The sequence below is a fragment of the Octopus sinensis genome, linkage group LG2 (genome assembly GCF_006345805.1).
Source record: "Octopus sinensis linkage group LG2, ASM634580v1, whole genome shotgun sequence".
NCBI classification, from domain to species: Eukaryota; Metazoa; Mollusca; class Cephalopoda; order Octopoda; family Octopodidae; genus Octopus; species Octopus sinensis.
The window spans coordinates 107,443,331-107,458,266 of record NC_042998.1 but is presented as its reverse complement, the minus strand read 5'-3'; the positions used below and the strand labels follow the sequence as shown (position 1 = coordinate 107,458,266).

The 14,936-nt window shown below is 33.7% G+C and overlaps 1 protein-coding gene across 3 annotated transcripts in view; it reads left to right on the top strand.

Moving 5' to 3' along the window:
• Positions 1 to 7,114, top strand: part of LOC115232507 (serine/arginine repetitive matrix protein 1) — a 35,145-nt gene extending 28,031 nt beyond the window's left edge. For 2 of the 3 annotated variants that reach the window (XM_029802413.2, XM_029802415.1), the window contains 5 exons: positions 278 to 446; positions 1,189 to 1,272; positions 1,733 to 2,789; positions 2,964 to 3,071; positions 5,871 to 7,114. In XM_029802413.2, coding sequence (XP_029658273.1) covers positions 278 to 446; positions 1,189 to 1,272; positions 1,733 to 2,789; positions 2,964 to 3,071; positions 5,871 to 6,017 — 1,565 coding nt within the window. In that variant the 3' untranslated portion in view covers positions 6,018 to 7,114. Of the gene's footprint in view, positions 1 to 277; positions 447 to 1,188; positions 1,273 to 1,732; positions 2,790 to 2,963; positions 3,072 to 3,547; positions 3,611 to 5,870 lie in introns of all 3 variants that reach the window. The other variant, XM_029802414.2, reaches the window with a different exon arrangement.
• Positions 7,115 to 14,936: the final 7,822 nt, after the last annotated feature.

Genomic DNA, 14,936 nt, shown 5'->3' with positions numbered 1-14,936 from the left:
TCTGCTGTCGATGAATAATGGATCCATCTCTAAATCCTTGTGTACATGAATAACTGTATTATTGTTAGACTCTGGGTAAATCTTGTCACCCATCTCTTTGCCTAATTCTTATTAGCTGTTATTGTGCAGCTGTTTTATTTGTTTCAGAGTTGTTTATTTCTCAGATGGAACAACTTTCCTTTGCTGGTTACCCTTTGGACAAAAGCAAATGTGTATCTGAAATTTTATTTTGTTTTGTAAAACTTCTATTTAATTTCAAACTGACTTGTTATTCTAGAAGAATCTCGGGACAGAAGAGATAAGAGATCAGAATCACCAATACGAAATCGTCGTTATCCATCACCTTCTCGACCCAGAGACAGATATGGTAGGAGAGACCTTATCCGTGATCCTGGTTCCCGACGAATTAGGAGGAGGCCTTCTCCATATTCTATGCGCCGGTCACCGTAAGTGGAGCATATTCCTCATATCCGTTTCATGCTAGCATGTAATTTGTTATTTAATTGCTGATCTCTCAACCCTGCAGTAGAATAGAATATATTTTTTATCCAGGTAGAAGACAGCAAGGAAAGGATATGCAAAACAGTATAGTAATTTAGAAGCTAACAGGTTATGTTACTTTATTAATATGTACAGTTATGTGATTGTATTAGTCTAGGTCATGGGTTCTCAATCATCATTTATCTATGGACCCTTTTGATTACTATTTTATTTTGATATGCCCCCATAACCAATTGGTTTTTTGAAATAGTTTTTATAGAAACTAATTTCAAAATTCCTATTTTGTTTTTCACATTAATTTGTGTAGATAGAACTATGTAAAATGTTTGAGAAATAAACCTAGCTGTTTCTTTCAATAAATACATCTAAATCAGAATTTTTTCATGGACCCTTAAAATACTACTGAGGATCCCCAATTTACTATTTTGTTGCATGGACCCCACTTGAGACACACTGGTCTAGGTGGTGTATTAGTCTCTCCATCTTTCTCTTGCAAAGGTTTATCAGGATGACACATTAGTCTCTCCAGCTGTAAAATCCAGTTTCAAAAGATGTCTTGGAATGTACCATTTTGTTTGACTTGTACTGTCATGAAAGAAACATGTACAAAATATACATAGAAATAATTCTGTGAATTATTACTCTCGTTTTCTATTCTGTATAATGTATTTTTTTTTTACTTTTCAGTTATCCATATGCACCTAGAGGCTGGTCTCCTCAACAAAGATATCGCAGATCACCTCCTCGCTATGCGTCTCCTAGACTTAAAAGGTCAGCACCAATATTTCATATCTACTTTCCTCTTGTTCAAATCTAAAATTAAGCACAATGTGATTTATTTACGTAAATTTCATTTCACGTTGATGCATTAAGGTGGCAAGTTGGCAGAATTGTTAACACACCTGGCAAAATGCTTAGCGACATTTCATCTGTCTTTATGGTCTGGGTTCAAATTCCACAGAGATCAGCTTTGACTCACTGAGGTCAATGTAATAGACTAGTCCCTCCCTCAAAATTTCAGGCCTTGTGCTTCTGGGAGAAAGGATTATTATTATTTCAAGTTATTACCTCTATATTGATACTTTGATTAAGGAGCAGTATTATTACAGTAGAAAACATTGAATGTTCTATAAGTCAAAATATGTTGAAAGTGTATTTCTTTATCATTTTATTTTTGGTTGCAATAAAAAATGCCCATTCTTATTAATTTTGTATTTCATTCTTTCTATAGAAGTCCACCTCACTCTCCAATGCGTGCTAGAGATCGACCTCGCTCTAATCGTCCTCGAGATATTTCTAGATCTCCATCACCAAGACGCCGAAACATTCCTTCACCTAACCAGATGCGGCGAAGACATCGAAAGGTTACACCAGATTCCCCTCCTCGTCAGATGAGGCAACATTCACCATATGCTAGGTCCCCTCCCAGGATGAAAAGATCACCATCACATTCACCACTGCCACCAGTACGTCAGAGAAGGAACATCTCGAAATCTCGCACTCCTTCTCCTCCTCGAAAAGTAATCCATGGTGACCGCTCTTCATCAGAATCACCACAGAGGGTAGTGAAAAAGGTCTTGCCAGGAGCTAAGAGAGATCGTAGTGAATCAGAATCTCCCGTTTGCCGTGATGCTTCACCTCAGATGTCTGTAATGACAAGGCGACAGATTCCAGCTACACAACATCAATCTTATCTGAAACAAAAATCTTCTTCAATGTCGGGTTCTGCATCTCCATCACCTGAACGTTTCCGACAATCACCATCACCTCTTCGTCAAAGAACAAGTAAAACTGTAACAGTACATCAACACTCAGAGAATCTATCTCCTGTGGCATCACACCAAAGAAAAGCTCGGGGTGTATCTGCATCTCCAGAAAAAGTGAACACTTCCTTGAAACTCCCCAAGAAACGGTCATTATCTCGGAGTATGTCAATGAGTCGTAGCCCCTCTCCAGTTCTGTCCAGAAGGAAAAAATCATCATCACCTCCAGCTAAAAAAGCTCGGGACGATGTTGAATCAAGCAAGTTAAGAGATTCCCCTAAAAAGACTAAAAATTTACCTAAAGATCAACAAAGGTTAAGTAGTCAAGACTCGTATAAGTCAAGACCACTTTCTTCAAATTTATTAGTTCCAGAACCTGTTTCTGTTGACACAAACCATCCTTCTCTTGAAAAGGTGTATCAGGATGACACAATATTCCAAGACTCTTCTGAATCTCCAAAGAAAAAGCTAAAAACAGATTCATCAGAGAAAAAGAAAAAGAAGAAGAAGTCTTCCTCGTCTGAGGTTTGTAAGATTCATTACATCTCTCTAGAGCTGTTAAAACTGTAAAATAAGGCATGAGATTGTCAGCTTTCTCAGATTAGGAAACATCTGTTTATAGTGTTGTTGCTTGGGAGTTTTTGTAATGTGTGTAAAAATAGATATTCTACTTGAAGTATGTGTCTTCTTTCTTTGTAGGGATCCGACAGTGATGCTGCAACAAAGAAAAAGAAAAAGAAGAAGAAGAAGAAAAAGCACAAGAAACATAAGAAACATAAGCACAAGAAGGGCAAAGAGGAAGAAGAGGTTTGTTTTATACAGTTTTAATTATTGATGATAGCAGTATATTCTAAACACTTGTGATTTGCTATTGTTAACCTTTTGATTCAACAAATATTAAGTTGTAGCATGTGTAATATTGAATTCATGTGCATCTACAAGATGAAGTTTACACATTATTAGTGTTCTTCATTCCTTTTCTTGTCAATTCTAGTTGGCTTGAAGTTCACTTGTTTCTAGAGCATTTAAGTGAATTATACATTACTTCAAATCATTGTTGAAGTTGTCTAGTAGTTATATATAAGATTTGAAAATTTTTCTATCTCTTCATAAATGAATCTGTTTATATACAATACCCAGTGTTAACATTACAAGTACTGCTTTCAAAGTCTATTTTCTGCTATATTTAACAATTAAGTTAACAACTAATTAGCTTTGATGAGATGTACATGCTACCATAATACACCTACTACAAGAACTCATGCAAATGTTTGAATTTGCAGACTTGTTCAACTCATGCCAGCATGGAAAAATGGAAGTAAAATGGGGAAAGAAAGAGAAAAAAGGCACCAACATCTTCATATTAAACCAAATAAATATTTCAGGCGTATTTTTCTTAAATCTGATGTGGTTGTATTCTACACTTACGAATAATTTTCAACTCCTACATGTTTAGGAAAATGCCTATGTTAGATGAATAAAATTTTGCTTGCAATACAATTACTAGTGATGAAAGTTTGCTGTTTTAGTTAAGGATTTACTGTCAATGAGAATCAATGTCAATCTCAGTTCTGTATGTCGAAAAATATCTTGTTTGAACAAAGCAAAAGCTATTTACTTCAAACTATTAATATTTAACTGTAGAGTTGTGAAACGTCTTAAGTGTTATGCTTTCACCATCATGTTTGATATTATTAGTTCTCGACAACACTCAAATAGTTTGAAATTCCATGAGAATTGATCATAAAAATAGTCTTAGATTGAACAGGGAAAATGGAAAGATATGCATAAATCAATGGAAAGTTATTTAGTGTCATCTTCCCTTTTTCACTTTTATGAAGTTTCCGTATAATTTAATGTAGTTTTTCTTCATTTTATTTTTGACTCACATGTAGTTATTGTGTCGGTTTTATAGCTTTGTTGGGAACCACCAATATATATGGAATATAGTGTTGTATAGACTATAATTTATTCACATAAATACACCAAATGGTAATGGTAATGTCTGTAGGCTGTTGTTAGCTTATTTATTCTAATTGTAAGATAGCAATTGTGATAATATTTTGGGGAAAATATACTTCCAGTAAGATTAGTATTCCTGTAGTATGAAGACTAGGAAAGGAAGGAGAACTGTAACAATAATTAATGAAAAACTGACAAATTTAAGCAGATGTATAACAAGATACTAAATAAAACTGGTGGTAGATTAGTACTGCTTACCATAAGTGTGTCATCACAAATACTAGGTTTCTGAAAGAGCTGCAAGTAGAATTCTTTATATAAGAGAAATTTAATAGTTTTGATATTGATTTAGGGGTAAAAAGAAGGCTAAATCATCAACATTCATTCACTTTTCCATGCAGGCATAGTTTAGGCAGGTCATCATTACCTGAGTTACTTCTTATTAGGGAGTTACCAACCTCCAAGAAGAGCCAAAGAGACTATGTTTCCTTGTTGGCCTATCATTGATTGTTATACAGCATATTGAATGCTTTTTACTGTGGCACCAGCATCAGAGATGTCTCCATTCATTAGCATCTTAGATGTTCTCTTGTTCCTCATAAGAGAGTCTCCTCTTTTTGTAATCTCTCCAGTTATTCCTTTCTTTTAAAAGAAAGACATTTTCTAACACATCACCATTACAGTTAGATATTGGCATCTCTTGTCACATGGGTGGGGTGGAGTGTTGAGAAAAGTAGGAGTAATAGGTTAAAATCAGGAAAATGAACAAGAGCTGAAGTGGTAGTGTAATAAAAGAGAGAAGTAATAGTAATGTGACCAGAGTGAAAAGAGTGGGATATAACAAAAGAAGTAAGAGCAAGAGATCAGAAAGATGGTGGTGAGAAGGGGAGAGTGATACAGAAGTGAATATTATGCAAACTGCTCATAAGTATGAGAATAGTGAAGTTCAACAATAAATTCAAAGTTTAAGGATCTTAATCTCATGTCATTTGTAGTATTTTGGATCGTTTGGGTTTTCAAGGCACACTAGCATAGGAATACCCAAAGAAAATGTCAGTTGACTGTATGGATAGTTATGAGCTAAGTATGGATAATGTCAAGCCAAGTAAAATCATAGTCGTGGCCAGTGCCAGTGACATAAAAGGTACCCTCTACGCTCTTTGAAGTGGCTGGTTTTAGGAAGGGTATCCAGCTGTAGAAACTAAGCCAAAATAGACTGGAGCTTGGTAGAGCTCTCCATCTTACCAGCCCTAGTCAAACCATCTAAGCTGTGGCAGCATGGAAAACGGATGCTAAATGATGATGATGGCATCTCTTTTGCTTCACTTATTCAGGGTGTTGGAAACCCAGTCAAAATACATTTAGCACTCCGCATGCAATTGTATTTCTGTTCTGCATGGGTAGTTAGATCGACTGTTCCATTTTTATCTATTGCTTTTAAGCTAATTTAGATCATAACCCTCCCACAGACCTGTACAACATGACACTAGGAATAAGACTTGATAGCATTGACTTTAGTGTGTGAATGATTATGATCTAACTATTGTAATCATTTTTTTTTATATAAGACTGTTTTAATTCATTCTTAAATATTATGTAATTAGTTTATTGGTAAAAGACTTAAATATTGGCTTTATTTTTCAGGCTGGTTCTGATAGTGCTGCAGAGCAAGAAAAACTGGAACAGTTATTGAGAGAAAAAGCATTACAGTCTCTGAATAAGGCCAAAACCAATCCTGCCACATCAGGCAATGAATCCAGTTCTGGAACATTTCATAATCCAACAGAATAGTTATTGAACTTCGGTAGAATGTGACAGCATTTTACAGTCTGTGTTACATCTTACAATACCATCACTATCCATGCTGTTGCTGCTGATATTACTAATACTATTACTTAAAATAGTGATCTTATTTGTTTTGCTGCCTTGAACATATCGTAAATAATTATTTACTTAATAAAGTACTGGTGCAGATAAACTGGTAATCTAAATATTGTTCCACCTGTTGGCTTTACTTATTATTATAATTTTTATTTTTCATATATATTTTATTTAGGTAGTTTTTTTGGGTTTATTTTAACTTTCCAGGAATAATTTTTATTATTAGTATATCTATTTATTTTGTAGGTTCAGCAGGGAAATTTCTTTTAAGATTTTAGGGAACCTGACAAGATTATTTTTACTGATTTAATTAGGGAAAGCTAAAAGTATTTTCATTTAGTGATAGGGCAAGTATTATGAAATCAACAAAATATTAGTTGCTACATCTACCTAAATGCTGTTTGTGATAACTTTACTTTGCAAGGAGTCAGTTTATTACTTATTAGCATTAAATGTGAAGGATTGTTGTCAGAATGCTCTGCTTTTTAGCTGAGTCATTATATTCCCAATGATTCATATCTTGGGTTTTATTTAAAATGGTTTTTCTTTGAAGACTGAAGTGATAATTATTTTTCTATCAACAGCTTTCAATGGTCCAACATGACAGCTGGATGTAGAGATGAGCATTGAATCCTATAGACAGTATTTTCTTATTCCGGTTGATATTTTTTGAGCTTTTTGATTTTCTTTATTTAAAAATGATTTTTTTTTTTTTTAATAACAAATTCTCCCTTCTTCCCGGTTCCCAACAATTTTCTTTCATTTTGCATTTCTGCTATTCATATTTTGTAAAAGAATATGTTTATTATTTAAGGCAGCAGTATTCCTTGTGGCATGGAAAATGGATTGCCTTGTTCTGTATTAACTATCTCATTCTAAAGTGAGCTGGTATGAAACCTGTGAATTCTGTCACAATTTCTGATATATTTTATTGTACAGTTGCTTTACAATGGTTCTGTTTTATTACAGAGTCAGTGTCTTAATAAAGCTACCATATTTCACCACAAGCTCATTTTTGTTCGTTATTTCTTTTGTTTGCTTTCTTTCTTCTATTCTTTGGCATACTCAGTCTCAGTCTACATTATTAAAATATTATAGTGAAGTACAATAACAAAGTCAACTAGAGATACTTGCACAATTTAATCTGCTATCCCCTCATCCCTTAAACCTGAAGTGGGTGTGTATGTGCAACTTGAAAGTGATGCAAAACTAAAAATGTTGATTTGATGGGAGTTTCTGAAATCTCTTGTTAGTTAATATCTTGTTTTAATTATTTCTGATTTACCTCTTAGATTTTTTTTTTTACTTGGGTTTGGAATGATTTTAATTTTTTTACCCTTTAGCATTCAAATTATTCTGTGATATGTATTATTTGTTCACATTTTGAATTAATTATGCTGTAGCTTTAAGATTTTGATGATGCAACTTTTTATTTTTAGAATAACATTGCAGCATAAATGCAAGAGGCCTGATCTGGCCAGTTTGAACAGAAAGCATTTAAAATACTATAGCTGGTTTGAATGCTAAAGAGTTAGATTTACCTCTAATAAAATGGGTCTTATTCAGTATGATTAATGACACTGAATTTTGAGTTCTGCACTCATTTCATTGTATCAGCTAAATGTTGACGTTCTCTTTTCTCATTCTACCTGATTCACAGTTTTCCCATGTCAAACTAGTATTATAGATAAAAATTTCACACACTGAAATATATTTCGTTAACATATATAGTTTTATGGTGCAGTAGTAAAGAGAGCAGTTTGAAATATTTCATTCTGCAGGAAAATGATGTAACTATATGTTTGGGACCCAGATTTTCGTCTATTATTAGTTTCATTCTACTGTCAGGCTATATTTTAAAAAATATGATAGACTTAAAATTCTTTCAGTTTTCACTTATTTCGTCTTGTAACATTTTAAACCTGAATGACAATAACCTATTTACTCACCAATCCCTTGTTTTCTGAAGAAATTTTTTTGAACTTTTAAACCAGCTATATCTGGCCAAAATATTTACCTGTTTTATCTTCAAACTGGCCAGATCTAACCTCTCACACTCTACAATATTATTCTAAAAATAAACAATCACATTGTTGAAATCTCAAAGCTACAAGGTAATGCATGACATTCAAATCAGTGTGTCAATGCATTATTAAATTTGACAAAGACATCTGAATGTTAAAGTGTTAAACTTCCTAATGCTTCAATTTTGTCACAATTATTTTTCAGCTACTTTAAAAAAAAAGAAATTGAGAAAATGTAGTGCAATGTGACAGTTTTAGTAGAATGGTGTTGTCATCATTTTAAATATAGGCAAACAAGACATAAAAGCTGAAAACAGGCAGTATGAGATACTACTTTCCATATATATCTGGAAATATAACCATACTTGCAAACAGCAATGCCTCAATATACATGTTAATTTGTTCTCAGAGACTGCTCGTAAAGTGAAAACTCAAAACAGCAATAATTTTCCATAGTAGCAATGTTATAAATTGTAATTCGTTCCCAGAAAAATATTTTACCTATAAAATTTACAATATATGTAAATAAACGACAATAGAAAGTAGAGTATTTTATGTAAAGTAAAAAGAATATCAAGATCATTTATAATAAAAAATATATTATAATTATTTTCTGAATCACTTGTGCACTTATAGATGCAATTGCCAATTCAAAAGTACTTGTAGATTTCTTTTTAAAAAACAAGTCTAGAGTTATTTGCTTTAGAATTTCTCGGTAACACGCAGAAGCATTTGTTATGGTAGTAGAAACTTTTGCACTTCATTCAAAATTTGGATCTTGTGCCTGAAAAATAAAATTTATAATGTGAAGTATTTACACAAATTTACTTGGTAAGTGCTACACCCAAAGGTCATCTTTCTTTAACAATTTTTATGGATTTTCTGTTCCCTTGTTGTCACCACTTGAAATGCTGCAAAGGATGTTAATGTTTTTAAACATTTATTTTGTTCTCAAGCACTGATATTTACTGCATTGTGTTGACCTTGTGTACATAATTTTTCTTTCATTTTCACTACTGTTGATAACAGAAATATTCATGTTTGTGTCATCTACATTACACTTTTCTATCAGTATTTTCAATATCAATTGAGGAAGAACTTTCAAATTTGTCTTTAGAAATTGCTGGTGCCAATAATGTAGCATTTGCATCATGTTCTAGAAATAATGAGCACAAGAATCTCTTCACTTATAATTCGATTGGTTCCAAATTTTCAATCCTTAAACAAGAGGCAAGTTCACACAGAAATAATATTGTAAACAATGGTTACTTTCTTCAATGTACTACTGCTGTGGCTGTTCTGAAATTGCTAAATGTGGCCGGTCTTTAAATTTACTGGCTATTTTGCCTTGATGTATAATGAGTTATATAATCAAGATTATGAAACTATTAGCAGTAAAATGCAAGCTAGAATATACATTATTTGAAAAATTAGGTAAATTTATAGCTATCCACTTGATAACTATTGTGTTGAATCAAAAAACGCTTTCATTGAAGCCTCCAACTCATTGGTTGATGAAGTGTCACAAGTGCAGGAAGTAAGTCATGGACCAGAACAACAGTCTGAGGGAGATATTTTTCTGCAATCCTAACAAGCATAAGCAGAGGCCAGCTTCCAGAATTTGTCACTAAATATGGGCGTTTCAAATACAAGCTGATGCTCTACATCTGGTGGAATTATGAGTGGATAATCCACTACAAATTCATTCTGGATGGTTGATTCATTGCTAGCCTGTACTCCAAACAGCTGGAGCAGATGTATGCCATTCTGCAGCAAAAATACTCTGGCATTAGTTAACAAAAAGGAAGACCTCACACTGCTTGAACAACACAGATTAAACACCAGGAGCTTGAGGAAATCAAACCCTGCATATTGTCCAAATCTAGCTCCCTCAGATTATTTCTTGTTCCAATCCATGGCTCATTTCCTGTGCGTCTACTAAGAGGAGGTGGAAGTTTTAGTGAAGGAGTTCTTTGCCTCACAAGACAAGAACTGATATCAGAATGGAATTAAAGAACTGGCAGAAAGGTGATGTCAGATAGTGCAACACATTGGCCTCTACTCTACTTTGAATGCTGGGCTGCTTTTGTTGGAACTTGACAAAGCAAATAAATCACCAAAATACTGGAAAACGTTTGACTCAACACAATATTTTCATTAGCTGTGTTATGTTAAAAAATACACTAGATCTAGTTAAATTAGCAACTCTGGAATAAAGATGAAAAAAAAAAACAAAATAATGGAATGTGAAAACAGTAGTTGTGCAGCATGTCAACTTGCAAAGAAACTGAAATTAAACATGAAGCAATCTATGTTTAGCATTTATTTATTAAAGATTTCATTTTTGTAATTAAAAAAATTAGCATCCAAACAAGAGATTGTTAAGCTTGATTAAATTTTTTTGAGTTCTTGATTATTAATTAAAAATATATTGATGAAACAATTAAGATTGAACGACAATACACATAATAGTTAGGTCTCTCTATAAGTATTTATTCGCTTATGATTATATACAACACTAAAGAAAAATAGTTTTCTTTTTGTCCTAGACAACACTGTTAGTGTCATAAAACTGCCTAATTTCATTTTGCTGCTTAATTAGAATGATTGTTCTTCAATAAGAAATTGATAATCACTTTGTCCATCTACCTATACTACTGTCAACTGTATTCATTGCATCCATGTCTATCTCTCAACAGTTTGTTCACTCTTGTAGTAAATAAGTACAGCTCATTACTATCAGCAGTGGACTATTTTATCTGTATTTTACTGAATTCATTCACCCATAGACTGAAAAAGTGGAGTAACTTACCCTCCATACACTACATGAATTCAACTTTTGTGTTGGTGTCTGTCACACTCATTTATCTTTTTAAATTCTGCTTATTGCTATGTTAACTCATGTTTCTACCTACTTCCTGGGAACCTACACTTTCTAGTTGGTTGATTAATAATCTAGTGAGGAGTGTTAGTGTTAACATTAATAATGTTGGCTAAAAGTGTTAAGAAAATTAAATTATAATAATGTTCAATTTGCTAGTTGACCAACTGTAGACTGTTTGGAAACAGTGATTTAACTAATTAAAAACCTAAAGTATACTCAGGTATACAGAAGAGAAATGCTTAGCTGATAACAAGTAGTGCCATTGCATTAACATTTACTTTTCCATACTAGCATAGGTCAAACAAAATTTCGTTGAAGCAGAATTTTTAGTCAGGTGCCCTTCCTGTTGTTAGTCTCTCCTGTTTCCAAACAAGATAATATTTCCCATGGCCAGACATATTTTTCAGTTATGATTGATGCTTATTTACAACCATCATGTGGAGTCAAGACGGGTACATACACACACATATGTGCAAAAACATGTATGTCAGGCTTTTGTCAGTTTCCATCTACCAAATCCACTCACAAGGTTTTGGTTGGCCTGGGGCTACAGTAGATGTCCAAGGTCCTGAGACCACAGGTTGGGAAACAAGCTTAGCACCAATCAGATTGCTGCTTTACAGTAATTGTTCCAGCTCTCTACACATTCAGTTCAAATCCTACTGAGATCAACATTGCTTTACATCCTTTTCAGGTAAATAAATACCAGTTCTGTACTGGGGTCAATTCATCTCTTCCTTCCACTAGTTCTGTCTGGCCTTCTTCCTTCCTGAAAGAAATCAGCTGTGGTCAAACCTGAACAGGAATGGGCTCCATGCAATTTGTCCAAGATATGCTGTATAACACAGTGGCATACCTACAACTCTGTCAAGAGGTTGATGGCCCAAATCAAGGTAAAAGCATCAATAAATGGAAGAGAATGCTAGGTATGTTGTACTTGTCAGTTGAGCAATGAAAGTACAGCTTCACTGTGACTTACCAAAGTAATTAATTATCAAATCTCTAAATAAACAATAATTGTTCATTTGATGGTGTAAGAGGAATACTGACAGTAAATTTGTAGATCATACTGCTTCACTAGACAATATATATTTTTGATATTCACAAATAGGCCTTATTGTACATATTTCTACAGCTGTGTCAATATATTCTCTATTTCATAGAGTACACAGACTATCATCTCTTTGATCAAAGATTTCCTGTCAAACCATTGTGTACCATCACAGCATTCTCCAGTCTATATTCTGTTAACTCTAATGTACCCCTGGGTTCACTCATACCCCATGTACTTTTCCTTTATAAATTATTTTGCTATTTATTCTAACAACATACTTTTATACATATGAGGCCATCCTTCCTTCTTCAATAACCTTTCTATACAATCTAGAGACTGCATGCCAAACATGCACCTGTACTGTGGACAAAGACGTTTTAAACATCTGCATTCAACATTACCAACAGTCAAATATGAAGAAACAACACCACATTATCTCAAGTTGTAGCTAAAATCTTTGAAGACTTTCTGAGAGCAGCCCACTTTCCATGCTGGCATGGGTTGGACGGTTTGACTGAGGACTGGCAAGCCAGAAGGCTGCACCAGGCTCCTCCAATCTGATCTTGACTGTTAAAAAATATTTAAGCCCTAAACAGTTGTTAAACCTCTATAAAACACAACCAGGCACATTTGGTTTCAACAAAGTTCATAACAAAGAAGTCATACAGCTGATTAACAAAGACCTAGTCATCAGCTACAACCATAGTGCTACTGGTAATATGTAACCCAGTACAACCTGAGGGATCATTGGAAACTAAACCAGTAACCCCACCAAGCTTGCTTGGTGGGGAGGGTGATTTATTGGACATACAGGATATAAAACAAAGCCCATCAAAGGGTGGGAGAGTTCAAGAGAACCAACAGCCAAGCAATAAATAATATAATATAATAATAATGAAATTATTGTATATAGTGCTCAGGTGCACCATAGCTTGTCAAAAGTGCATATAAAGCATGTGCCTTAATGTACAAATGTCTAAGAGCATAAAGTGTGAAGGTGCATGACCAAGTAGTTAGGGTGTAACATTCACAATCACAAGATCATGATTTTGATTCCCAGACTTGGCTGGGATTAGTGTTCTTGAGCTAAACATTTCATTTCACATTGCTTCAGTCTACTCAGCTGTAAATAGGTAACCTTGTAATAGATTGGCATACAAGGGTGAGATGGTGACTTGGGAAAATTACCAAAATGGAAGTCTCAAGCCACATTTTGTGTTTAGCAATCAAAAGGATGAATAGTACAAGCCATACTGATCCCAACTGGTTTGGATCAGTTGTTCATCCTCATCTAAGAATGATGATGACAATCATAGCCCTACTGTCTATTTTTTTCTGTCTCTTCTGCAGCTAAGCAAGCTATGTACCACCTTCTCCTTGGCCCACCTGTTGCACCCATCTTTTCACTATGTACTAAGCACTTTACCTAAACCATTCATTTTACTGTTGGAAGTTTAAACTGAACTTTGATGCCCCCACCCTGGCAAGGGCAGGGACACTGATCAGCAATTGTTACACACAGATGTACTGGTGATCCGCTGGTCTACACAAAGTAAGTATTGTTTATATTCACAGATAGACTGATCACACACTGTACACACAATATATGTTGATTATACTTGATATACACTGGTCATTAAAATTACTACACACACTGATTACCCATTGCTTTATGTAAAATGAGACCAAATGAGAAAATTAGTTTAAAGCAATTCTGATAGAATTAAATAAATTTTGGCAGCCTAATGTTTTTATTCTTGGCTGTTTTTTACGAAATCTTACAGAAAAAGGAGGTGTTTATTGACAGATTGGAGCCACACTTGGCAGACTTTCAGTCCATTGTAATCTTGTACAAGTCAAATTTTTTAAACTTATTTTATGTAACGCCTTGCACCTATCTTCTCTTTGCCACCCTCTATAGCTGTAATATAAAGACTTTGATATAATTATATCTTTGGAATCTTGATCAGTTTAATTTCTTGTTTTGTAATATGGAAGTTTGAATCATGGAAAAAACACTTTTGTAAAGCAATTTGATCATATACTTAATATAGCTTGTTTTGAAATATTTTTTTCTCTTAGCTCTTTTTCTAAACTGCCATTCAAAAATTTGTTTTTTCACAAATATACTTATAGTGGCTCAACAAATATTCCAGCTCTCTGTTTTAGGGGAAATATTTTGTTGCTATTTTATGAAATTGTTTGGATTTTTTTTTACCTCATATTCTTCCTTCTTGATGCATTAGTTAGTCCATCATCCAGAAAACTTATGATGTAAAGTGCTTCAGCCATGACAATTTACTCTTATATTCAGATAGTTTATTTAGGCTTACATTAGTTAATATATCATTCTCTTTTTAAGTCAGTATAGTGTGATTTGAAAGAGATTTAGCTACTACTTGTAAAAGGTTAGTGACCATATTAAAAGTAATTTCTTTTTAGTAATGTGAATAATACTTATCTATACCAATCTGCCAAAAAGGAATTGTTTTGTTTTTCTCAGCTTTCTTAGAATCAGCTGATATATAAAATATAGCAGTTAAAGATAAAGGATAGAGTAAATATTCACAGAAAATAGTTGAATCAATATTTAAACACATTTTTACTTGAGTTAGAGTAATTTAATCTACAGATTGCACTTCAATAAGTTTGTATTAATTTTGATCACATGGTATTTGGATAAATATGTGGGTTACCATTATTAATATATTATGGCTTTTAGGTATCAGCTTTTAGGTAATAACACATCTTCCAAATACAAAATCTCTCTCTCTCTCTTTCTCCCCGTCCCTAATGAAACCCAAAAGCTACACAAGATGCATTATTGGTGCATCTCATAATTCATGAATGAGATTGTTTGTCAACTT